This window comes from Nannospalax galili, unplaced genomic scaffold (assembly GCF_000622305.1).
Source record: "Nannospalax galili isolate Female #2095 unplaced genomic scaffold, S.galili_v1.0 scaffold305, whole genome shotgun sequence".
NCBI lineage: Eukaryota > Metazoa > Chordata > Mammalia > Rodentia > Spalacidae > Nannospalax > Nannospalax galili.
This window is the reverse complement of record NW_008356258.1, coordinates 10,578,536-10,604,158: the sequence shown is the minus strand read 5'-3', so window position 1 is coordinate 10,604,158 and position 25,623 is coordinate 10,578,536. Positions and strand designations below refer to the sequence as shown.

At 41.7% G+C, this 25,623-nt stretch overlaps 1 protein-coding gene across 7 annotated transcripts in view; it reads right to left on the bottom strand.

The window, feature by feature from the left end:
* Fnip2 (folliculin interacting protein 2) overlaps positions 1-25,623 on the bottom strand; it is a 151,984-nt gene that overhangs the window by 35,542 nt on the left and 90,819 nt on the right. For all 7 annotated transcript variants that reach the window (XM_017803532.2, XM_008854326.3, XM_029556733.1 and 4 more), the window contains 5 exons: positions 20,813-20,942; positions 11,988-12,189; positions 11,486-11,574; positions 8,206-8,352; positions 7,916-8,085 (listed from right to left, as the gene is read on the bottom strand). In XM_017803532.2, the coding sequence (XP_017659021.1) occupies positions 7,916-8,085; positions 8,206-8,352; positions 11,486-11,574; positions 11,988-12,189; positions 20,813-20,942 (738 nt within the window). The remainder of the gene's footprint in view (positions 1-7,915; positions 8,086-8,205; positions 8,353-11,485; positions 11,575-11,987; positions 12,190-20,812; positions 20,943-25,623) is intronic.

Below are 25,623 nucleotides of genomic sequence, written 5' to 3'. Positions count from 1 at the left end.
AAAAAAAAAAAAAAAAAAATACTTAATGAGGTAGTTAGTGCAGGGGTCTCTTAGTATATAGACTTACAGGATTCAGACTGATTTGTAAGACTAAAAATCAATTAGCCATGTATAAGAACCCTGGAAATTTTATGTCCTATCATATGAATGCTCTAGAGGGAACAAAGTATGTCTTCTAAGTTAAATCCTGGCAAGTTGGTTAAAACAGGCTCAAGAACCAGCTCTGTATGCAGTATGAGGGGTGAGGAAGAGGACAAACGCACTGAAAACCACCGTGCAGCACATGCTCTTCATCATTACCTCACTAACATCCTGCCCGATAATTTGACTTCATTTGCTAATAAGATAGACTCTTGATACTCTGGTGATGAAACAGACAATTACAATAAACAGCAAACATTTACCAACTGGGTAGGCACTATGCTAAGAGATTAAAGATGATATCTTTACTGGGCATCGAGGCACACACTTTGATCCTCGCACTCTGGAGGCAGACGCAGGTAGATCTTTGTGAGTTCTAGACCAGCCAAGGATGTACAGTGGACCCTATTTTAACAAAACAAAACAAAATTATATTTTTATATGACCAACCCTGACTCAAGAGACCATTAAAGAGATAACTAGGATGTTGAATGTCATCAGAATCAGAAGAATGCCAAATAAACGGAGATGTGATACCTAACAGTTACAAAAAGAGCTTGGGAAGTTAGAATGTAACTGAGGAATGTATCCAGAGAAAGGCAGGAAGGCAGAAGTTAGATAAAACTAAAATTAGTAGACTGAGGCTGAGAAAAAAGTTGTGAGACCCATCAGGAAGTCGTTCTCCCTAGGGAATCGTGAGGAAGTTTGTCCTTTGGAGCGTTTTCCCTAGTGTATGGCTTCTAAGAACACTTAAAGGGCAGAACAGAAATAATAACAAACAACCCTTTCTATAAAAAGACAAGACTGAAGGCGAATGGAGCTTTAGTTCTGATGCTTTTACATCTAAGAAGTCATTCTAGAATTCAAAGTCAGTGCTCAGTCTGTGGTGTGATGCTATGGCTTTGGTCTGAGAAAATGTTCTTGACCAAGAGCTTGCTCTGTTACTTTCTTTTGATCATGTCTCCCCACTGATTCAGGATGTCACAGTCACTTCCAAAATTCATAGGACATTTTGTTAAATTGGCTTCCATTAATAAAGAAGCATGATTGTACATCCAAATCTGCTATAACAACCTCGGCAGAAAGCTGCTCAGTTAACAGCATTCTTTTTTAAATACATTTAACTTTTAGTATCATAAACTTAGTAACTAAGGAAATAGTGGGAAAAAATATAACAAGGTTACTGAATTTCATGATAAGCACAAAGCAATGGGAGCAACACGTATGGGAACGGAGCTATTGCTTTAGAGGTAAAACTCCACAAAATACGGCCTTTTAAAAAGAACACACCCATATTAGAAATCTTGAAGGTAATTTTTTGAGTCTTGGGCTAATGAAACAATTTTAGAGCAGATTCCTTTGGGTTTCTTTGTTTTTGTTTTCTCTTTGTTGGTTTTTTTGGAGGAGAGGAATAGAAACTTTGAGGGTCTCATTCTACAGCCCAGTCTGGCCTAGAATTCACTATATAGTTCAGGTTAACTTAAACTTGAGGCACTCCTCCTGCCTCGGTCTCCTGAATGCTGGGATTACAGACAGAAATCATCATGCCGAGCTCTTGTGAGTATGATTTCAAAAAATGAATGGAGTTGTCTAACAATGTTCAGACATCACTGAACAGTATACTTAGAGCTGTCTAAGATCTATGTTGTATGGTTCTTATTTCAACTCAGCAAGTTTAAAATTAGAGACAAGGTAAAGTAAGGAGAAAGGAAGGGGTGAAAAGAGAAGTTATGGTTCCACACAGGCAGAACACACAGGAGCAGTGACGGCAAGGAAGGAGGACAGTGGAGAAGACCAGGAGGAAGGACAGAGGCTGCAGAGAAGGCAGAGCGAGAAGAGTGGACAGGGAGGGAGCGGCAGATTGGCCAGAGAAGCTGGGAAGAAAGACGAAGACTGGAGGGAGGTGAAGAGAGGAAGAGGGACAGGGAGGTTGTGACGAGTGAGGTGCTGGATGGCAGGGAAGGAAGGTGAAAAACTGGGAAAGAAAGCCCCAGGGAGAAAGTGAGGAGGAAAAAAGAACAAATCTCAAGAGAGAACCAGGGATGGACAGAGTAAGAGACAAGAAGAGTAGAGAGAAGAAATAAGATGGAAAAGTAAGAATTGAGGAGCCCTGTAAAGAAAGTGGTAAAGGGCAAGGGGTGGTGAGAGCAAACAGAAACTTCAAGAAGCCATCACGGAGCCACGCAGAGCAGGCAGGTCTGGGAAGGAGATCGTGGACCCCTCACAGGACCTGGGCTGGGCACATCCTGTACTCTGCACTTGCTGTGGTCAGCTGTTACCAGGAAAGGCAGTTCTGCAGTTTAGCTTGTTTGTGATTTTAATGCTAAGCACGTGGCATTTTCTTCTCTCATGCATTATACTTTAAAAATACAACTTTAACGTAGAAATTCCAGATGTTTGAATGTGTATTAATTTAAATCAGTGGTCTCAAACTTATTTTGAGAAGGACTGGAGATTTATCAGGTCAAAAGGAGACCGGCAGAGAAACCCTTCCACCAGGACATCTCGCAGTGGTATTCAGACTTTGGGTTGTCTCACCAACAAAGCAGCAACATCTTCTGTTTTTAAAGACAACACCAATTTATTCTCTCACAGTTTACAGGGAAGGAAAAAAAGCTCATTATGCCAAAATCAACATGCTGGTACAGCTGCCCTATCTTCAGAGGGTCTTGGGGAAAAACCCCTCCCCACCTCTTTCTGCATTAATTGGTTGTGGCTACATTACCCCAGTCATTGCGTGAGGATCACATGCCTTCACCTTTTCTGTGTGACTATTATGACACTTGTGACTGTCTCTAAAGCCTTCTCTGACAACCCAGAATAAATCTTCCCATTGCAAGCTCCTAAATTCTTTAATTTAACCAGATTTACAAAGACATGGGTTTTTTTTTTTTTTTTTTTTTTTTTTTTTTTGCCACATAAGGTAGCATTTAGTTTCCAAGAATTACGGGGACAAATTTTATGCTCACCACAATGTTCCTCACTATATTATTATATGAAAAAATTATGCTCATTGTAAATGGTCAATCATATAAATTTGTTCAATCATATGACATCCACGATGGAATATTATAGCACCATAAAAATGAGTGATGGTTCTAGGGATGTAGTTCAGTGATAGAGTGCTATTATGCACTGGCATGTACAAGGTCCTGGGTTCAATTACAATGCCACAAAGAAAACTTATAATGGAAAGAATGGGGGTTGGAGAGACGGCTCAGTGGCTAAGAGAATGCATGCTCTTGCAGAAGACATAAGTTATATTCCCAGCACCTTTATTGGGTGTGACCATGTGTAACTCCAGCTCTAAGTGATCCAACACCTTTGTCTCCATGGGCACCTGCACTCACACACACCTACCTACACACATACACACACACACACACACACACATATACAAATAACTTAAGCTAAAAAATTTAAAAAGAATGATTTTTAAATAAATTGTGCAAAACTTAAAAATATATAAAATAGCATTTCAAACGATGTAAGGAATTAGACATTGAACTAAACTGTTGGTAAGAATATTAATTAGTACCAACAATTAGAAGATTCATTTAAAATATATACCAAAATATACAGTATTCAAACCTTCTAGTAAAGTTTTTAGATCTATTACTTTTCTCATTTTTGTTTATTATTTTGAAACAGAGTCTCTCTACATAGCCCAGGCTGGTCTTGAACACATGATCACCCTGCCTCAGCTTTCCTAGTAACTGGAATTACAAGCTCACACCACCGACACCAGCATTGTCTAGATTTTTTCAGGTATACTCAGTACATAAAAAGATCTTCACAAGCCACAGACAACAGATATTGTTGTAGTTTATAGTAACAAAACTAGAAAATAAGTACAATGTCCCTTATTCATGGGAATAGTTCCAAAATCTTCCCTTAAAAACAAAACAGAACAAAAAAAGGTAGTTTGTACACAAAATGGGCAAATATGGGATTATGTTATAGAATAAGGGTCAGGAAAAGAGCTCTACAGACAGACCTGTACAAGCATGAGGACTGAGTTCATTCCCCAACACCCATATAAAAAAGCCATGTGTGGTCACATGTTCCTGAAACCCCAGTGCTAGGGAACAGTGAGCTCTAGGTTCAGTATGAGAATCTGTCTCAAGGGAATAAGGAAGAGAGTAGTAGAGGACAACACCCCAATACTATCCTTCTCCAGCCTCTACACACAGCACACACACACACACACACACACACAATATAATGCTGAATGAAAAGTCATGGAGGTAAGACTACATAATGGTTAATATAAAAATCAAGGTTGACAACATTTTCCATAGGAAAGGAGGAAGGAAGATACAGAGGATGCATCCTTACTTTTTAAAACTTATTATTTTTTATTTTATGTGTATGAGTGTATTGCCTGCATGTAAGTACACCCATGTCATGCAATGCCAGTGGAGGCCAAAAGAAGGCATCAAATTTCCTGGGAACTGGAGTTACAGATGGTTGTTAGCTGCCATGTTGGTGCTGGAAACCAAACCTGGGTCCTTGGCAAGAGCAACCAGTACTCTTAACTGCTGAGTTGTCTCCCAAGTCCTGAGAATGCTTTCATGTTGTTAGATTTAATGTCCAAGTATTTTTTTTAAACCAGAAGATAACAGAGTTGGTGCAAATGTGGAGAATACTCTGAAACATATAGATGTTACATTCTAACTCTCCTGAAGACAGCTTCCTTGTCTATAAAATAGGAAGCCTCATAGGAGTTGCCTCAAATATGTAAATACCTAACATGTTTGTGGCGGTCAAGCCTAATGCTCATTTAATTCCAAGACGCTGATGAAGAGCAGACGGAGGAGAAGGAAGAAAAAGATGGCACATTTGACAACACGTGATCTGGGATTCGCCATTTAGAAGTATAGAAATTAAAAAAGAATGAAGACAAGACACACACGGCCCATAGTGCCTATGGGGTGCCATCAAGCACAACACATGTCCATAATGAGGATTCTAGGGAGAGGAGAAACTGGAACAGAAATAGATTTTTAAAGACGAACACCCAAATTCCTAAACTTCACAAAGATCTACACATTCAAGAAACTCAATGAACACTAAGTAGGAAAAACTGAAAGATAATACCTAGACATGTTGCTGAGCTTCCAAAAGCTAAACACCCTCTGAAACATGTATTTTACAGCATGTCTGTGTAAGTCACTCTGGTATTTTCTATTCTACTATGTTGTTTAAATGCTTTTTCTGACCTACCAATTGCTTCCACAAACCAATGATGTGGTAGTATCCCCAGTGTGGAAACTCTTGTGCATGACATACTGGGAGGCAAAGGCAGATCACTATGTTCCTAAAGGGCAAGACCTTGAGAATTAACAGGGGCAAGCTTCTTTCTTACCTTCCCAGAGGGCTGAGAAGCCACAGAGGCAAGAACAGAGGTCCTAACCATTCTAACAAGCTTTCAAGTAAGACTTTGAAGTTATTCAAGATAGAATCTCTTCTATTACTTAGGAAACTGGATTAAAATTATATCAGCATTAGTGTTTAGTCCCAGAAGCCTATATTTTCCTGTTTACTGTATTACATGTTTAACTGACACACAGAAAAAAAAAATTGCAATTTAAGAGCATCCTCTGTCAAATCATGGAAACGCCTCCATTTTTTGTAATAATGGAAATTTAGTCATCAAACTTGGCTGTACAAAGCTGTCATATGCCTTCTCTACACAGGGCCTCATCATCTGGTACTACTCCAATCAACAGCCGGACCTCTGCAGGAAGGGAGAGCTGAAGACCATCAGTGGTACGTGATTGCCAATGAAAACCAACAAATGGGCCCACAGGAAGGGATTTTTGTCTTATTATGCTGACCGCAAGGAATTAGTGGCTCCCAATTAGCTAGATTCACAGGAGAAATATGCCTAATTATAAATGCATTTATATAATTAAATGCAAGGTGCTTAATTACCACTGTTTTATTGGTGACCCTGCAGTACCAGATATTGTATTTTCTTAACATCCAGCCCCTTCCCTTCAGCAGTAAATATTATACCTTTAAAAGATGACTACCCCAAACAAGAACAATACACATCCTCAGGAAGGGCCATACGATCCCAAAATGTTCACTGTACCAACCATTAAAATATAAAGCACCGGAATTTTTTTTTCTTTTTTTTTTTGAGACAAGGCCTTGGTTATGTAGCTCAGACTGGCCTCCAACTCAATGCTCCTGATTCTATCTTCCAAGTCATGGGATAACAGCCACAAGCCATCACTCCCAGTCTGATATGGTTTTAATATCCACAAATTCTTTAGTTAATTCATTAAAAACACACTTATTACTAATTATGAAACTTGCATTTTCTTTGGTGTCTCATGATTAAAGGCACAAGGAAAAGGTAGTATTTTTATTGCTATAAAATAAGGACACTTGTAACAGGGCAGGAGGGAGAATCTCATTGATGAGGATGTGTTGAAAGCACTAAAAAACAGTGCTTATTTCATGTGGCCAGCTTTTGTTTATAGTTATTGAAACACTGTTTTCCAATACTAGAGTGCTTTATCCAAGTCTACATCTTTTTCTAGAAAATGCTATTTGATGATTCCCTCAAGTAGGCCTTCCTTGAAAACCCCATTCCTCCCCTTTCTATATATAAATGCCTCACGATATACTTTCAGCAACAGTACTATACAGCAAAGGAGTTTTATACCAGTGATTGCAACCTGCAAACATACAAAGGAAGTCCTGTCCCCATCCCATTTGACAGGTGAGGAATGGTTGCTTAGCCATGTGCAAGACCCTAGGTTCCACCCTTAGCACAAATAAATAAATCGGGCACAGAAAGGTTGAACAACTTGCCTTCAGAAACGAGCCAACACCAGGCCTCTAGTCCACACACTCTTCCGCTCCCTGTCTCTCTTTCCTACGTCCCTTGACACTCTTATCAAAGCAGTAATCTGGACACTCTGAAATGACCTGAACGTGGATCCACCTTGTCCAAGAGACAGCTGAGTGATCAACTCTGTGACCTAGCAAGTGGCTAGGACAAGTGCCATGTGAATCAGACCTTGTCACTCTAATGCTTCCTGAGTATGAGTTCCCATGAACTCAGATATATAACCCTAGTCTCATACAAACAAACTCTATTACTAACTCAGCCACAGCCTTAGATTCCTACACCAGGCCTATACACATGGCTTGGGGAGGTAATGCTACCACCAACTGCAAGGACCAAGTGACAGACAGGACCCCGGAATTACAGTTAGAAAGGGCAGTGAGAGTCACTTTCTCTTTGTCTACTCCTTCCCCTTTCAAGCCATCCTCCTCCGGGCAGCAGTTCTTACTAGAGTTTCTTTTACTGCTCCTCTCCCCAGGGAAATCTGACAATGCTTTAAGATATTTGTGATGGTCACAACTTTGGCAGGGAGTTCTACTGGCATCTAATGAATGGAGGTCAGGACTGCTGAACAAAAGACAGCCCCCTCCAGCCCCCATCACAACTCAGCACAAAGAATGGTCTGGCCCAAAAAATCAGTAGTTAAGGAACCCTGTGCCAGGGTGAACAGCCTCTGTGAAAAGAAGAACTCAGTTTACCTACACTGCTTTAAAAGATCAGAACAAGGCTACTAGCGAAGGAAAGGGCATGAGGGCAGCAGCCCGACAATTCAAACCTGTGGGCCAATTTCCTTCCTGCAAGAAACAATTCCTGAACATCTAGGATGAACAGCCAGTATAAACTATAAATTCTAGCATTTTTTCCTACTGTGTCCCAGACATTCTCTAAACAGTCAAATTAGGTACTAACCCAGCTGTGCCCAGAGAGGATTATATGGATGTGTTTTGGCCAGCATGTTCACCGACTGAGAGGTGCGCTTCTCCGAGAAGGCTTTAATGGGAGGGTGGTCGACAGGCATGACAGTTGGCACCCAAGCCAGGTGGTAGGTTAACACTGCAGTCAGTAAGGCGGCAAAAAACCTTAGAGAAATGGAAAAAAGCACATGCTAATATATTAGCCAATACAGACAGGGCATATCCTTTGTGGAACATATACTGGCTTAGGATTTCCCCACAAGTCTCAGGAGGGTTGATGCTTACTGGTTTTTGTTGATTTGTTCAATCAGAAATGTAAATTCCTTGAGAAAGCGCTGGCAGAGCTGGTTTTTTTCCAAAGTGCTTGACATCATGGTAAGCCACACTGGTTCAGCTATCCTTGGAACAGAATATAAATTCCAGATAGTTCCTCTATAGAAGAGAAAAAGGATACACAAACTGTCACAAATATTTATTCTGGACAATCTTGGTATCAAAGAATAAAGGTGAAAGCTATAACTTGGATCTATGTACTCTTTAAGGGATTCAAGCAATGTATTTGACACAGGTTGGTACTATGACTTACATGTCAAATCTGATTGCTACCATTTAAAAAAGTTATTTTAATTTTATGTGTATGACTGTTTTGCCTGGATGTATGTAAGTGCACCCATGTCGTCAGTGCCTGTAGAGGCACAAGAGGGTGTTGGACCCCCTGGAATTTGAGTTACAGACAGTTGTTGGCAACCATGTGCCTGCTGGGAAGCTAACCCAGGTCTTCTGAAAGAGCATCCAGTGCTCTTAACCACTGAGCCATTTCTCCAGCCCCATGACTGCAACCAAAATAAACTTTATTGGAACCCAGGTGTGCTCGCTCATTTACACACTGTCTATGGAGGTTTTCTGCAGGACAATGGTAAAGTTAGGCAGTTGTACATAGACTTTTTAGAGAAAAAGTACATTATCCTTCAGATAAAAACATTCATTTAGAAAACAACTTATGGGCTGGGGATGTGGCTCACTGGTAGAATGCCTATCATGTAATGGCCCCGAGCTGGATCTCAAGCACTACACAAAAAGAGTAATATAAAAGGTTTTAAGAAAAAAATTACAATGCCCTTTGTCAGGATTTATAAACAGTTAAAAATTTCTAAACTTATTTTTTAACCTATATACATAAAAATTTTAAGACTGTACATGTTTATAGGGTACCACACAGTTATTTTTAGGTTTTATTTATTTTGTTTTTGCACTTGTGGCTAAGGTTCGAACCCAGGTCTTTTTACATGCTAGGCAAGTACTTTACCATTGAATTACATTCCCAGCCTCACGTGGCATTTTTATGATAAAGAAATATACAGAGATCTGGGGCGTGGTAGCACATACCAGTCATCCCCACACTCAGGAGGAGGAGGCAGCAGAAGGACACTGTCTTTAAAAAATGACAACACTGGGCATGGTGGCACGACTTTAATCCCAGCACTCAGGAGGCAGAGGCAGGCGGATCTCTGTGACTTCAAGGCCAGCATGGTCTACATAGTGAGTTCCAGGACAGGTGGGGCTACAGGGAGACCCTGTCTCAACCTCACCCTCCCTGCAAAAGAAAAGAAATAGAGGAAGAAAGCAGCATATGCAATGTTGACAATGAGGTCATAGCAACTCAATGCTACCACTTTCTAGTTAGTGTTCTGGCTTTCTAAACCAAAGTACCCAACTTGTTTGAGAAGAAAAAAAAAACTATACAAATGGCTTTTATACCAGCTTTAAAAAAATTTTTTTTGTTATTTTTTATTTTATGTGTATGAGCATATTGTCTGCATGTATGTAAGTGCACTGGTATCATGTGGTGTCTGAGGAGGTCAGAAGAGGGTGTCGAATTCCCCTGGAACTGGAGTTATGGATGGCTGTTAGCTGCCATGTGGGTGCCAGGAATCAAACCTGGGTTCTCTGCAAGAGCAGCCAGTGCACTTAACCACTGAGCCATCTCTCCAGCCCCTACATAAAACTTTTTATATTGAAGCTTAGACAGACTGGGTAACTGCTACAAGATACACATTTAATGGCAAGGGATGATGGGAATTCAGGCATGGAGGGCTCTATTATAAGCTACATGTGCTTTTCCAAACTGCAGGAACTTACTCGGGCCCTCCAGTGGGTGAAAAAGCAATGCGGCTCTGAATATGTAACACATCCCTCTCCCAGATCAACACAGATGAGGCTTATTCTGACCTGAATATGTAGCTGTGTGCCTAAAGGAATTAGGACAGAACACGCATCTACCCTGGCAAAAAACAAAAAAAAAAACAAAAAAAAAACCAGGTATTTACTGAGTTAGGGAGCAGTGACAGATCACACCAACATGGCCCTGGGATTCCCTTACAAAGCTAAATCTCTAAATGTTACTAGTATCCAGACTCCCAAGCACAAGCCAGCTCTGAGTGTGACCACAGAAAGGCAACAGCAAACCCAGCACTGCCCCCTCAAAGCAGATGGCCCACCCATCATGAGATCGTCTTCAAACCACAACCTTACCAGTGTATCACAAGTATTAATATAAGCCTAAACAATCATCAGATGATGGCCAAAACTACTTGAGTATTTTATATGTAAACCAGAAAAGAATTCAGAAAGGGTAGTGATTTTATTTCAAGAAGTCTTGAGTTTAGCAACAAAAATGTTCTACAATTCTATGAACTGTAAATTTTGTTTTAATCCCTCAGCTGTTTGGCTTATTTACTCATGACTGCTGTGGAATGAGATTCCATTCTCTATTGAGAGACTGGCTGTAAGAAATACAGATCAGCATGCTTGGAGAAAATTTCATCCGATACCCAGAGCAGATTACCTTGCTACCCACATTCCAGGAGCAAGCACTTCAGAAAACCAGTGTCAAAGACGAACAGTTATAAACTGCTTATGAAGTCAAGGAAGGGGGATCAGATGATTCACTGTCCAGACGGGACATGTACAAGAGGACAGGGGCTGTGAACTAGGACTGTCCTGGCAAGTGGGAGCCTGGATCGGCCTAACATGCACACACTTTCTTCATGTGCACTCTAGTAGACAAGCACTTCTGAACCCAAGCTTCCACATCTGTTAAGGATAAAAAGGCCTAGCCTTGGGACATTTGTGGAATGACATGAAATCACCTAACAAGCCTTAAGATAGCACTGAAAATTGGGTTTCAGTTCATCCTGTTAAAAACAATCCCATCAAGGCTGGGTGTGGTGGCACAAGCTTTAATCCAAGCACTCAGGAGGCAGAGGCAGGAGGATTTCTTTGAGTTTGAGGCCAACCTGGTCTACACAGTGAATTCCAGGTCAGCTAGAGCTATATAGTATGATCCCATCTTTAAAAAAACAAAAATCCCATCAAGGACTATCTATCTGGCAGCAGTAAGGATACCTCTGTGCAGATTATCCAAAATTGGGGCTTAATTTTATGGGTAGAAACACTAACATGACTAGTTTACAATACCCCAATTCTTCTAAGCTACAGACCCACGGCAGCTGCTGATACTATTGCTCATAATTCCCTATTGGGGTTTCCAAACCTTGTACTTTACCTGAATTCTCCCAGAGCGTCCATCAGACGGCTGACATAAAACTGGACACGAAGACTTGATTCTGCTATCTTCCTACAGGAGACCATGGCCTTCGTGGGAGAGAGTGAACCAAGTTACTCTCTGGAGAAATTCCCTTATAACTGATCTGCTGAGCCTCGTTAATGAAAAATGGCATTATAATCAACTTTAAACACTCAAGGCAATAATGCTTCTGCCACCAGAGAGCAGTAACTTCCTTCCCTCCAGTAACCAGTGCCTGGAATCTAGCTAAGGATCATCATTCCTGGGATGATCTGACTTCCTCAGGAAAGTGGTCTGACAAATACAAAACAATTTGCCATCGATAGCACCCCAAATCATTGCTCCTCCATTTGCCACTAGGCTGTGACCTTATTAACTTTCATCTTATTTATTTGCTTTGTGGTGCTGGGATGTAACCCAAGGCCTTGCACATGTGAGGCAAGCACTCTACCACTGAGCTGCACCCCCAGCTCCTTATTACCTTTTCGATGGCACTCTTTAGCCTGTTCATGTGAGATTCAAACAGGGGGAAATGGGAGAAAAAGAAGTCCTGAAAGTTCTGTTGTGCTTCTTCTTTCTCACACAAAGAGAAGATGATGCTGACAGCAATTTTCTTTCTCCTAACCATGGCTGGGTTAGAGCTACAGCTTTCTTCAGCCAAGCTAAATGTCTCATCGGTTGACCTGGAGGAAAAATAAGTTTGAAAAGTCAACATGTCATCAGTGAGTCACTGTCATGTCTGGACAACACTTGGGAAGCTAATCCAGAACCTTCAGAGTCTTACTTAGCTAGTAGTTTATCTGCCTTAAATTTATCCTCTTCTGACTCCTTATCATGAAAAAGAATATCCATTTGCCATATAGTATCTTACCATGAAAAGAAGCTCAGATGAAAGCCAAAAGTAATTTAAATGCCCCCTGTTGGACTCTCATCCTTTTGATGGTATTTAGAGGGAATGTGGGCTATTGTTTCTCTCAAAACTCAGGTCCTGGCCAGAGAGATGCTCAGGAAGTAAAAATGCTTTACTGAGCAAGCCTGGTGACCTGAGTTTAGTTCCCAGAACCCACATAAAAATCTGGGCATGGGAGCACACATCTGTAATCCCAGAACTCCTACTGCAAGATGGGCGGCAGAAACAGGCCGATTGTCTGGAAGCTCACGGGCCTCGTATCCTGGAGTACAATATGCAGCATGACTCCCAAAATGTGTTCTCTGATCTCCATACAAGCTCCCCGGTACATGTGCACCATGGAACACATGCACCCACACTCATACATTCACACACACACACACACACACACACACACACACACACACACACACACACACACACACACACACACACACACACACACACACACACACACACACACACACACACACACAAACAAAATACAGGTCCACAGTATTTGTTGATAGACAAGAGGTGAGGAAGTGAAAACAGTCCTACTGAATGAATAGTCTGTTTAACAGGCATCATGCTTGCTTGAATATTTACTGGCAACTTTCCCAGGGCTATTAAAATCAGCAGATGAAGTTACTCCTCTAAATGCTCCAAGGAAGCCATGTGATTGATTGACTGAGCACTCTGGGAAATCCCCTAAGCAGAAAGACTCGACTCTCTTCTGTTAGAGTCAAATTCTCAAAGAACTTATACTTCTTCTGAGAGGTTCTGCTTCTGTAATAAAAGAGCTATAAAACCAGTATACTCTGAATATATATTCCATTTGTCTTAAGGGATAATATTCACAATTATGGCATAACTATGATCATTATTTAAGTGCCCTGAAAAGCCAGGATAGCCACCACATAGCTACTGAGAGCAAGAGCGAAAATAAAAGAATGTTTTATTTGACAAAGGCGCCAAAGCAAAGGCCACAGTATTCTGCAAATGAGCACACCTAGCCTGACACACCACAGCACACACATGCCACATTTTTCTTAGTCACTTATTGTATCAATTAGTCACTTACTGTATCAATTACCTCTGCCAAATATGGGAGAACATCATTTCTTCTGCATTCTTTTATTTTAAACAAATTATGGCATAATAACTGCTTATGCTTGGTAGAATTTGAGGCAGCTTCACACACAATCACCAACTTCCTATTCAGAGCTCTTATTCACAATCTATAGTATCCTATGATTTTTAAACTATATCTGGATCTTACTAACACACATTCAAATATTCATAACACAACATTCAAAGCCGTATGGTTAGAATTTTTAAACTATATCTGGATCTTACTAACACACATTCAAATATTCATAACACAACATTCAAAGCTGTATGGTTAGAAAGCGATGTTTAAAAGAAGACAAGGAGCCAGGCATGGTGGCACACACCTTTAATCCCAGCACTCAGGAGGCAGAGGGAGGCAGAGCTCTGTGAATTGGAGGTCAGCCTGGTCTACATAGCCAATTCCAGGCCAGCTGGGGCTAAGGGAGATCCTATCTCTAAAAGACTAAATAAATAAATAATAAATAAATAAATAAATAAATAAATAAATGTAGGCATCTTGTTCTAAGCTCAGGGGTATATGTTTCTGCTTTCCTTATATCTCTTTTTTTTTCTTGTCTTTTTGAGACAGGGTCTCCCTGTAGCCCCAGCTGGCCTGGAACTCACTATGTAGACCAGGCTGGCCTCGAACTCACAGAGATCCTCCTGCCTCTGCCTTCGGAGTGCTGGGACTAAAGGCATGAGCCACCACACCCAGCTCCATACATCTCTTGAGACCTAGAATGAAGGCGTGTATGATAAATCAGAACAAGACTCTAGATCCTGAGACAACCCAGCAGCTCATGATCTGCAGGTATCATGTGAATACACCTAGTATCCTAACAAACCACCAACTCTTCTCTGGGAAATCTCCAGGTCCCAATCACCAGAAAAAGCTCTTGAGAACCTTGTAGACTGTCACAAAATTTCATACAGGAAGTGATCCAATACAATGCCCTATGTTTTTGGTAAAGTGCCTATATTGAAACCTTGCTTGTGTATCCTAGTTTATTTCTGTTCTGCATATAAAATTCTAGCCAAGTGTGATGGTGCTCGCCTTTAATACCAGCACTCCAGAGGTTGACATAGAAGGATCTCAGGTTCAAGGCCAGAGTAGGCTATATAGTGAGATCCTGCCTTAAAAAAAAATTCTTCAGAGCTTATATTGTAAAACTTGCGGACATCTATTTCTCTTCTTTTTCAAAAGTAAACAACCATATTCCATTGTTCCTCAGGTCAATGTGGTCTTTAACAAGTAACTGGTAATCAACACTGTGTTCTATAAAGTTTTACTCTTTACGGCCATCTCTACCCTGCAAACAATAGCCAACTTGGCCATCAGTTTTAGCATAGTGAAGAGTGCCACCTGCTGAATTTCTGCAAAACTTCCCCAGCCAGACAAGCTAGATCTTACTGGCTTCACTCCATCCTATTGAACTCAAAAACAACTGAGCTTCTGTCTGTAGTCTTGGATCAACTATCCAAACAAATATATCAGGTCATACGGTGTCCTAATTGTATTTCAAGTATTATTCCGCAATAAAATTGTATTTGAGCATGTTCCTAAAAATTTGTCTATACAGCCAGATACTTTTACTTTTCAAATATTTACTCCCAAGTCACCAGGTAAGCTACACAGGCTGTTTTGTAAAATACAGAAACTGAAGCAGTGCTGACCTAGGGAACAGAAAGCGTCTTGGTACCAGTGATGGAGTTACCAGGGCTTCTGTCCTCTTCTGGTCTAGGATCCTCTCTTGGACACTGGAAGTAACCAGACTCTCACTTTGCCTGATCCACCTGCTGGTGTTCATGGCATAAGATGCACTGTGACAGCTGCAGCGCCAAGGGAATGGAGCTGGAAGCACTCACATCAGCCAACAGGCTTCGGGTCACAGAAAACCACAGCCACACACTTATGTTCCTTATAGAGAAAGCAAACAGAGCCAGGTGTGGTGGTGCAACGCTTATGGCTCCTACACTTGGAAGCACAGATGGGAGGACCATTAGGTTAAGACCAGTGTGGGCTACATAGCCAGACCCTATTTTTTAAAAAACCAAATTGAGTTTTCTTGTACTTTAGAATTTGCGTTTGTGGAGCTGGCTGGAGAAATGGCTTGGTGATTAAGAGTGCACACTGCTCCTGCAGAGCACTGGGGTTCGATTACCAGCACCCACATCGGGTGCCTCATAAATGCTGTAACTCTAGCTCCAGGAGAGCTGATGCCTCTGGGCCTCCACAGGCACCTGCACTCATATGCACATACACATAAATATATAATCATTAAAATAATTTTTAAAAACCTTTAAAAGCTATGGTTGTATACGTTATAAGTACTTCAAGATCATAAACACTTAAAACAAAAATTTTATCTTAGTACATAAGAATAAACCATAACTGGTGTCAGGACTGCTTAGAACCAATTGTTACTGAGGTCAAATTTGAACTTGCACTGAACCTATGCTTTACACTGAACCCATGAAATGGATAATCTGCTAGGTCTGAGACCATCCTATCAGCAACTTTATATGGTTTGTTGAATTTAATAAATCAAAAGGCTTCCTAGAACATGCCAAGCTCCTTCAGGATTTAGCTAGCCTCCCTAGCAATGAAATTCCTGTGGCTCTTCTACCCTGAGAGATAGCAGTGCTGCTGCCAACCGTAGGGTGCCCCACACTCCCCACCCAATACCCAGGTCCCAAGCTTACCACCTGGCACAACAGGGGTCCTGAACTCAGAGTGGAGCCAACCCTTAGGAACTGTATCAACACTCTTTAACTCCCAGGAAGTATGTTTTTAATTACTATGAATTTTCTCTCAAAGCTAGAAGCAGTAGTAACTTTTGATAACACTGTTCTGTTTCTAGTATAAAAAAACTACCTTTTCTGCCAGGAGTGGTGGTATATACCTGTAATTCCTCAGGAAGCTGAGGCAGGAGAATCTTAAGTTCAGTGCCAGGCTCAGAATAGAGATGGATGGGAAGATGGGATGAAACTAATTTTCTCATCCACACACTTGTCAAAAGGAAGTTATTAACCGCAACATCCTTTAAATGAAGAAATGGGTCTTCAAGGGTAGAGTGGCCAATTCAAGGGCTCCCAGGCATATGATCCTGCTCACATAGGGCCCTGTTCTCAAAAGGAACCCAGCCAGGATAGGTATAATGTTCTGTGCTGTCTGAATTCTCAGAAAAAAAAATTTTGAACTTAGAAGATGCAACTGAGGTGTAGTGCAACAATGCAGCAGACATGTGAGTGGTAAAGACCAGCAGAAACAGTCTGGACCCAGGTAGGCTCAGGCCCGAGAGCGACTGGCCTAAAATGCAGCCCTGAAACAACTGGGCCACCAGTCAGACACACATCCACATGATTGGGGCAGACCAGAGTACATGGAGCCCCCAGAGCAGCAAGGTTAGGACTTCACTCCAGACAATGGCTGAGAGAAGAGCCAAGGCAACAGTGGTGACCACGGTCATGGAGGAGGGGTGAAAAGAGAAGGCAAGGCCGCCGGCAGAGGCTGGTGAGACCAGCTTGCCCACCTAGCACCAGAGCCTGTCCTCAGCCAGTCTGCACAAATATTGGACTTTCTGACCTGAGCCCTAAGCAGGCATTTGGACATTGCAGTAGAGCCTATTAGGCTGCTTCAAGAGTTATTATTAGAATCTCTGGTTTTGAAAGCTGCTACATTACAAGGCAAACATTCATAGGTATAGAAACGGAATGTAAAGATTGTTGGACTAGAGAGAAAAAAACACTATTTCTCTACAAAGATTTAGATGAGTAAATTATTAATAAAGTCATTTTGAAATTAATGCTTTCCTATCTTGGAGGACATGGTGGAAGAATACATAAACAGTCAATTTTGAATTATACAACGCATGAAGATATGTTCAGCTCCCTAAGATACTCACCAGTTACAGGAAACATCAAAGGAAACATTAAATAGTATGGATTTAATTTACATTCATCTGAAATTAAATTTGTACTGTACTCACACAAAAAGGATCTGTGTAAAGAAGCAAATCTTTTTACAGAAATTTCCAGGAGAACCAGCTGATCTAGATGTAGAGTGTCTAGCTTAAAAGGTTCTCAAACATGTATCTAGTGTTGTCACAGCTCACAAAGCCCCGGTAATACTGCCTTGGCAGAGATCCTTCTCTAAGTAAATGATTATCAAAACTGTTTGCTTCTTTGTGTTTGCCAGGAGTGGCAGACGCATTCAGTATTGACTAAAGCAAAGTTACTCAGAGTCTGATAACCTAACAAATGCATTTTGAGAAAACCCAGAAAAATCTTATGATGGGACCCAAGGGAGTATGATCAGGATGTCAGAGACCTCACAGAGTTCCTCATAACAATCTTTGGGGAAAATGTTGCGATCAACAGTTCACCCATGAAAGACTCAGCATTCACACTGGTCACAGAGCTCTAACATAAGCACCATCATTCACCATCTCCTAAGTAGCAACAAGGGGAACATTCAGTCTGTGATGGTGAGCTTTAACTGTCAACTTGATACAACCTAGAATCACCAGGGAAGAGTCTCAGTGAGGGACTTTCCACATTGAGCTGGACTGTGCTGTGCCTGAGGCAGGGGAAGGGGTTGTCTTAACTAAATTAATTACTGTGAGAAGATCCAGCCTACTGTGGACAGCACCATTCCCTAGGCAGGTGGTCCTGAACTGGGTAAGAGTGGAGAAATTGTGCTGAGCACAAGCAAGTGGGCATGCATGCATTTATTCTCTGCTCTTGACTGTGGATATGACTAGCTGCTTCACAGTGGTAGTACTTCCTACCACTGTGACTTCCCTGCAGTGATGGACCATAATCTGGATGGAACTGGAAGCTGAATAAACCACTTCCTCCCCTACACTGATTTCTGTCAGGGTATTTTATCATAGCAACAAAAATGAAACTAGAACACAAACATAAAAACCAGAGGCCAGGGATACTAGATAAAGGAAAAGAGAAATGGAGCACCCTAGGCTTGACCTGAGCATCAGCTCAGAAGACATCTTCACAAAAAAAGAGGCTGGAGAAGGACCAGCTAGCTGCTAAGACAAAAGATCTTCGTGCCATTAACCACATAGCTTAAGTCCACTGAGCTCAAGATCCTGGAATGTAAGCTAGCAAGCTCATGTACTCCAGGTCCATGGAAAGAACTCCTCTTACAGAAAGAACAGTCCTCTAGCTACCATTGCAGCACCTCTGAACCTCCCATGTGTGGGAAGCGAGCACAGCCGAGCCAGCCAAAGATGGAGCCCTGGCTGGCTGCCAAACCTCGTGCTGTTTACTTCAACTCTTGGCTGATTGCCAAGGCTCGTGAATCCCGCTTGTTTACCCCAACTCTGAAGTATGGTGAGCCCCAAAACAGGTGCTGCCAGCCTGATGATCTTGCTACGTGCCTATGAGCTACACTCTGCCTGGCCGCTGCACGTGTGTGAGCCCTGATTGGTACCGGCTGGGGGGAGGACTGTTGGAAACGCTATATAAAGAACTGAGGTGTGTAATAGAAGGACCTACGAACAGCATCATAGTGAGAGAGAATGAAGTGAGAGATATAATATAATAGAGAACAGAACAGAAGCAGCATCATAGTGTATGAGATAATGAAAGAGAGAGAATAAAGGATGCAAGAGAAACAGAAGCTTGAACCTCACCTTGGTGTTTGTGTCGTCTTTCCTGGACTCTGCTGGACAGAGTCCCGGTTCGCGGCACCCATGAGTGCTCCACCAGTCTCCACCAAGGAGGTGGGATAGCTAGTGATCACCACTAGATTCCAACTATACTCAGGGGCTCAGCCCAGGAACCACTCAGTACCAAATGACCAGCACGATCTTACTCAAGATGAGGAGGCTACTGCATCCCTCAGGCAGCATCTTTTTCCAAACAGGCCAAGATCCACAACCCACCTGATCACTGGGTTAGCCAATAGCAGAGCAAGACATAAATACTTGAGGAAAAAACATCTTAGACTGAATCAAGATACTGTCCTATATCACATATTACATAAAATTATGACACATGAATAGTTATTTTAGAATTTATAACTGTCAATATTCATATACCCCCCATATATATATATATATCTCATACATATTGTTTGGTTTTTGAGACAGGTCTCACTATGCAGCCCAGCTGACCTGGAACTCACTATGTAGATCAGGCTGGCTTTGAACTCAGAGAGATCTGCCTATCTCTACCTCCTGGGTGCTGAGGTTAAAAGCATGCACCATCATGCTTGGCCACTATTATATTTTAATTAAGGTATTTTTAAACACAATCTTTACATTTTAGTACCTTTAACAGAATTTTTCTTGCCTCATGAACAAAGAACTGGCACTTCATTTGTACTGGTTCCAGAAATTATGCAGCCAGTCCTGACTGTATTATTAGCCTTTCTGAAGGAAAGATTCTCATTTAGGTCAAAGTTCAGTAGAGGGCCAGTGAGATGGCTCAGGAGTAAAGGCACTTGCTGCCAAACCTGACCATCTGAGTTCAATCCCTGGGACTCACATGGTGGAGGGAAGGAATCAACTCCTGCAGGTTGTCCTCTAATCTCGACTTGCATACCATGGCAAGCATATGCCCATACACAGACATACACACACACAAGTAAATAAACAGAACTTTAACAAAGATCCATTAATTCCCAATGTCAGGCCTCTATTCAAAAAAATTTTTTTTTTAATTTCAGAGGAATAGCCTTGGAAACACTACAGTCAACTTTAGATTAAATCTGAAGGGATGAAAACCCACTTCCAATGAAGAGAACGTAAAGGGGGAGCTTTCCAGATCCATCTCTTCCCAGCACAGAGGCTGGCAGAATGGCTGTGAGGATGGCACAGGCACCAAGCTGATGGGCACTATCAATGGTACTGATAACGAGAGCAATGACAGCTAAGTAAGTCACACTGGCCAAGCTTTATTTTTATTTTTTTTAATTACTATACCTATTTCTATACTCTAACTTTCTCTCTCTCTCTCTCTCTCTCTCTTATATATGCATGTGCACAGTATATAGAGATCAGAGATCAACTTTCTGGAGTTGATTCTCTTCTTGCACTATGCGAGCCTCAGGGATTGAACTCAGATCATCAGGTTTGGCAGCAAGTGCCCTTACCCACTGAGCCATCTTGGCAGTCTAAATTCTGGTCTTTTGAAGCAAGGTCTCATTTTCTCTGTAGCCCAGGCTAGTCTGACAGGGTTTCAGTTCTTCCCCTGACAACAAGCAAGGACAGCTGTCCTGCCAAGTTTGTTAACCTGCATCCACTAGTACTTTTCTTGGCAAGAGGAAGCCTGCAACTTACCTCCTTGGAAAGATGCCATTTTCCAAACTTGTTGTCTGACTCCGAAGCCAGCGGCGCTGATAACTGCTGGAAGAGGACGCAGAGGGGCTTGGAGATGGGAAGGGTGTGATCAGAAGGCTGCTTAGCGAGGCTGTGAGGAAACAAATTTGATTCGAAAGTTCCAGCACCAGTCCTTATGTAACTACACAACGCATATTAAAAATGTACTCAATACCACTGAGGTGTACATTTAAATTGGATTTGATACCCAACTGGTACCCACGTACAAAGCTGGGCATGGTAGTGTGCACTTGCAATCCCAGTACTGGGGAGGAAGAGATAGGGGGATCCCTGGGTTCACTGTCAGTCAGCCTAGATGAATCAGGGAGCCACAGCTCCCTGAAACCCTGTCACAGAAAACAAGGTGGATGGATCCTGAGGAACAATACCCAAGGATGACTTCTGACAACATACCCACATACATGCATGCACATCAGCACACATACACTCACTCCCCAATGCCCCGCACGGATGGATGGATGGATGGATGGATGGATGGATGGATGGATGGATGTATTGATTAGATACACAGGCATAGTGGTACATTCTTGAGTTCCAGGCTAGCTTATATAGTTACATAATAGCAAGTTTAAGACTAGCTGGGGCTACACAGCAAGACTCTGCCTCCCCACAACTCCCCCCAAAGAGAATATGGTGACAAATTTTATGCTATACGTATTTTAAAGTCATTTTAAAAAATGGATATGCGAAATAACCTAAATTTTGGGGGTTCTACCATTCATGTCCAGCAGAGGGAGACTATAATTTCTCTGAAAGATTTCTGTAGAGCAAAGTTTTAAAAAATTCAGGGGGTGGGGGGTTTTCAACAAATCATCTCTTGCTATGTAGTTCAAGCTATCCTTGAACTGCTGCCTCGGCCTCCTCAGTACTGGGATTGCAGGCGCACACCATCATGCCTGGTGAAGGAAATGCTCTTTAGGTGCTGGAGAGACGGCTCAGCGTTAAAAGCACTTGCTGCTCTTTCAGAAGACCCAAGTTTAGTTTCCAGCACCCACATGGTGGCTCACAACCGTCCGTAACTCCAATTCTGGGAAAATCCAACACCTTCTTCTGGTCACCACAGGCAATGCACTTGCATGAATGTGGTGCACATGAACTCAAGCACTCACAGACATATAAAATAAATAATTTTTAAAAAGAAAATATTCTTAATAAAGGAAAAAAAGGATCACAGATCTGGTAAGTACGTAAGTAATCAGGCTTTATGCTACAAATAAAAAATGAATGATTAAGCAGAGCTTGCTCTGCAGAGTTCTCAGAACACAGTCTATGTACTGCACCAATGTCATGTTCCAACGCTTACTTATATATATTTCTTCAATCTCTACTTAGAAGGAAAATTTAGGTAAAGTAACTAATCAGTCTACATGAAATCCTCTCTCCTGACCCTCATTATCAAACAAAGAATACTTATCCTCCTTCTTCAAGCTCCTCCTAACCCCCTTGTCTGTGAACAAACTATGTGTAGTTTTAAATTCACTTATTTTTTGTGTAGATGAGCATACGCTCTGAATAAATAATTTCAGTTGGAGGGGAGGGAGCAGGCATGGATTTGATCAAAACACCTTATATGCATGTATGAAATTCTCAGTAATTTATTTAAAAAGAAAAAAATAGGGGCTGGAGAGATGGCTCAGTGGTTAGGAGCACTGACTGCTCTTGCAGAGGACCTGAGCTCGATTCTCAGCACCCACATGGCAGCTACGAGCCGTCCTTAACGCCAGTTCCAGGGGAATCCGAAGCCCTCTTTTGACCTCTGCAGCACTGCACAACACGGGTAGCACTCACATACATGTAGGCAATACACTCATATACATAAAATAAAAATAAGAAAATAATTAAAGCCAGGTATGGTGGTGCACGCCTTTAAGCCCAGCACTTGGGAGGCATAGGCAGGCTGTGCCATCAAGATCCAAACACAAGAAGGGCTCAAAGGGAATAAACTCCAGACATTCTACATGAAAAAAACTGGATAATATTTAAAAAAAAATAACTACTGTTATTTATACTTAACATATATGGGTTGGCCCTATTTCTCTTTTATTCAAACATTCATTGAGCACCTACTACATGCCAGGCATTTTATACGCTGCTGAGGACAGAGAATCAAGTGACAAAGTGAGCGGATCTCTGCCCTCATGGAGCTTACACTCCCAGAGACAAGAAATACACAACTACCCACACACACTCAAGGAATAAGCAAAAGGAAGTGTTAAGTCTCCAGGAGCAACCTTGCCACTGGGAGGACCACAAAAGTCAAGAACCTCAAAGTAGCCAGAATCTGCAATGGCAGAATTTTAAGGTTGACTTAGTTATTCAAAAAAAAAAAAAAAAAAAAAAAAAAAAAAAAAAGAAGAAAGAAAAAAGAAATGTGGTAACAGCAGGCAACTGGCACCCAAGGAACTCTGTGCGCAAACAGGGCTACAGCAGATGTTCAGGGCAGGTCCAAACTTAGGCCTAGAATACCAGGTTTTGTCCCTGCCGAACACATCTTAACTTGTAAGGAGACATGGAGGGAAGGATGTTGCTGACAGCCCCTATCTTTTCTTCTGCAGCCAAACTCTCATCCACATGAGAAACTCGTGCAGAACAGGGCTCCTTCCATCTCATCCTCTTTTCCTAGCCCAACCACATCTGCCTTCTTTGTATTTTTATTCACACAGAATTTCTGTGCCTAATCTACTAATCTGCAAAGCCTGTCCTCACCTCCAGCTTTGTGCTGGCTGTCCTCATAACCCAGACTGCTCTCTGCTCTGGCATTATCAGAGCAGGTCTCTACTGGTATTCAAGTCTTGGCAGAAACTTTTACCATTTCTGGGGCTTTCCCTGAGCATCCCCATATTTTCTTTTCTTCAGTGGTAAGTGTGGGTTGTTTCTCCTGAACTAAAGAGCAACAAAATGAGATCAGGGACATGTCTTTCTAAGCAGTGATCCATTCCCACACCTCAGGAAAGTGTCTGCTGTATGAGATGCTCAAGAAATGATGCTGAGCCAGACAAGGTGGCACATGCCACCCAGCTCCCAGGAGATAGAGGCAGGTGGATCTCTGTGAGTTCAAGGTTAACCTGGTCTACATAGTGAGTTCTAGGCCAGCTGGGGCTACAGGGAGACCCTGTTCAAAAAGACCAAAAAAAAAAAAAAAAAAGATGCTGAATAAGGATGAACCTATCAGATGAAGGGCTATAATTTGTGTGAATCACTAAGTACAATGGCAATAAAGCAAAAAGAGACAAATACCTAGACTGAATTCAAACACTGACTTCACTGAAAAAGTGTCCTTTCTCCTATAAACACAGCATTTAGATTCCCTCTTTTTTCCCACTTTCATTTAAAGTTTTTGTTTTTGATGGTGGCAGTTAGCTCTGAACCAATGCAACTAAAAGAAAAAAATCTTATCATCATTTTTATTTTATGTACATGAGTGTACTGTCTACATGTATGTAAGTGCAGGAAGGTCAGAAAAGGGTATTGAATCCCCAGGAACTGGAGTTACAATGGTTAGCCGCCATGCAGGTGCTGGGAACCCAGGTCTTCCACAAGAGCAGCCAGTGCTCTTAACTGCTGAGTCACCTCTCTAGCCCCCAATGTACTTTTTAGATCTGTCTTTATCTTTTTCATTTTTTTGAGAAGGTTCTTGCTAGATAGCCCAGGCTGTCCTTGAAATCTTATTCTGTCACAGCCTCCTGGGTGTTGAAATTCCAAGGGCATACCACCACACCCCAGCTTTTTACCTCTGACACAGTGGGTACTTCCTGAACACAATTAATGACCTCAAGTTACTAAAGTAATACTGACAGTACTTCAAGTTTTTGCTCATTTAAATACTTGAAAAGTACCAGGTTCCTTAAAATTTAGTATGTAGTTGTTTTTTGAACACAATGGAAGCCAGGCGTGGTAGTGCATGCCTGTAGTCCCAGCACTTGGGAGGCAGAGGCAGACGGATCTCGTGAGTTCAAGGCCAGCCTGGTCTACATACTGAGTTCCAGGACAGCTGGGGCCACAGGGAGACCCTGCTTCAAAAAGACCAAAAAAAAAAAAAAAAAAAAAAAAAAAAGAAAACACAATGATCTAAAAGAAGTCAATGAGGTACTGTTGTCTAACAGGAATTTAATAAACAATTCAAGGTTTAGGCAATAAAGTTTAGTTCCTAAACCACAAAATGACTTTAAGACTTTAGAAGGGAAGGCTTGATGTCATGTGCCTACAACTCCAGCTATTTAGGAGGCTGAGGCAGCCTGGTCTACTACACAGATGAATAAAGGCTAGCCTGTCTCAAGATTAAAAAGTGAAAAAAAAAAGGGAGGGGTTGGGTATACAGTTCAGTGGCATAGTGCTCCCCTAGTACATGCAGTCATTATAGTAAATTATAAAAAAAGTCTTTAAGCCAGGTATGGTGGTGTACGCCTTTAATCCTAGCACTCAGGAAGCAGAGGCAGTAAGAGCTCTGTGAGTTCAAGGCCAGTCTGGTCTATATAATGAGTTCCAGGCCAGCTGGGGCTACAGGAGGACCTTGTCTCAAAAAAAAAAAAAAAAAAAAAAAAAAAAGCACTAAAGAGTCTTCAAATGCATCATTTAATATTTCTAGAAAGCCCTTTGAATAAAAATACAGTGCTTTAAAACATCTTAAATTTTAATCCTTTTAATGCCTTTAATCCTGCATTTAGGAGGCAAAGGTGGGTGGATCTCTATGAAATCAAGGCCAGCCTGGTGTCCATATTGAGTTCCAGGCCAGGCTGTGGCTACAGAACTCA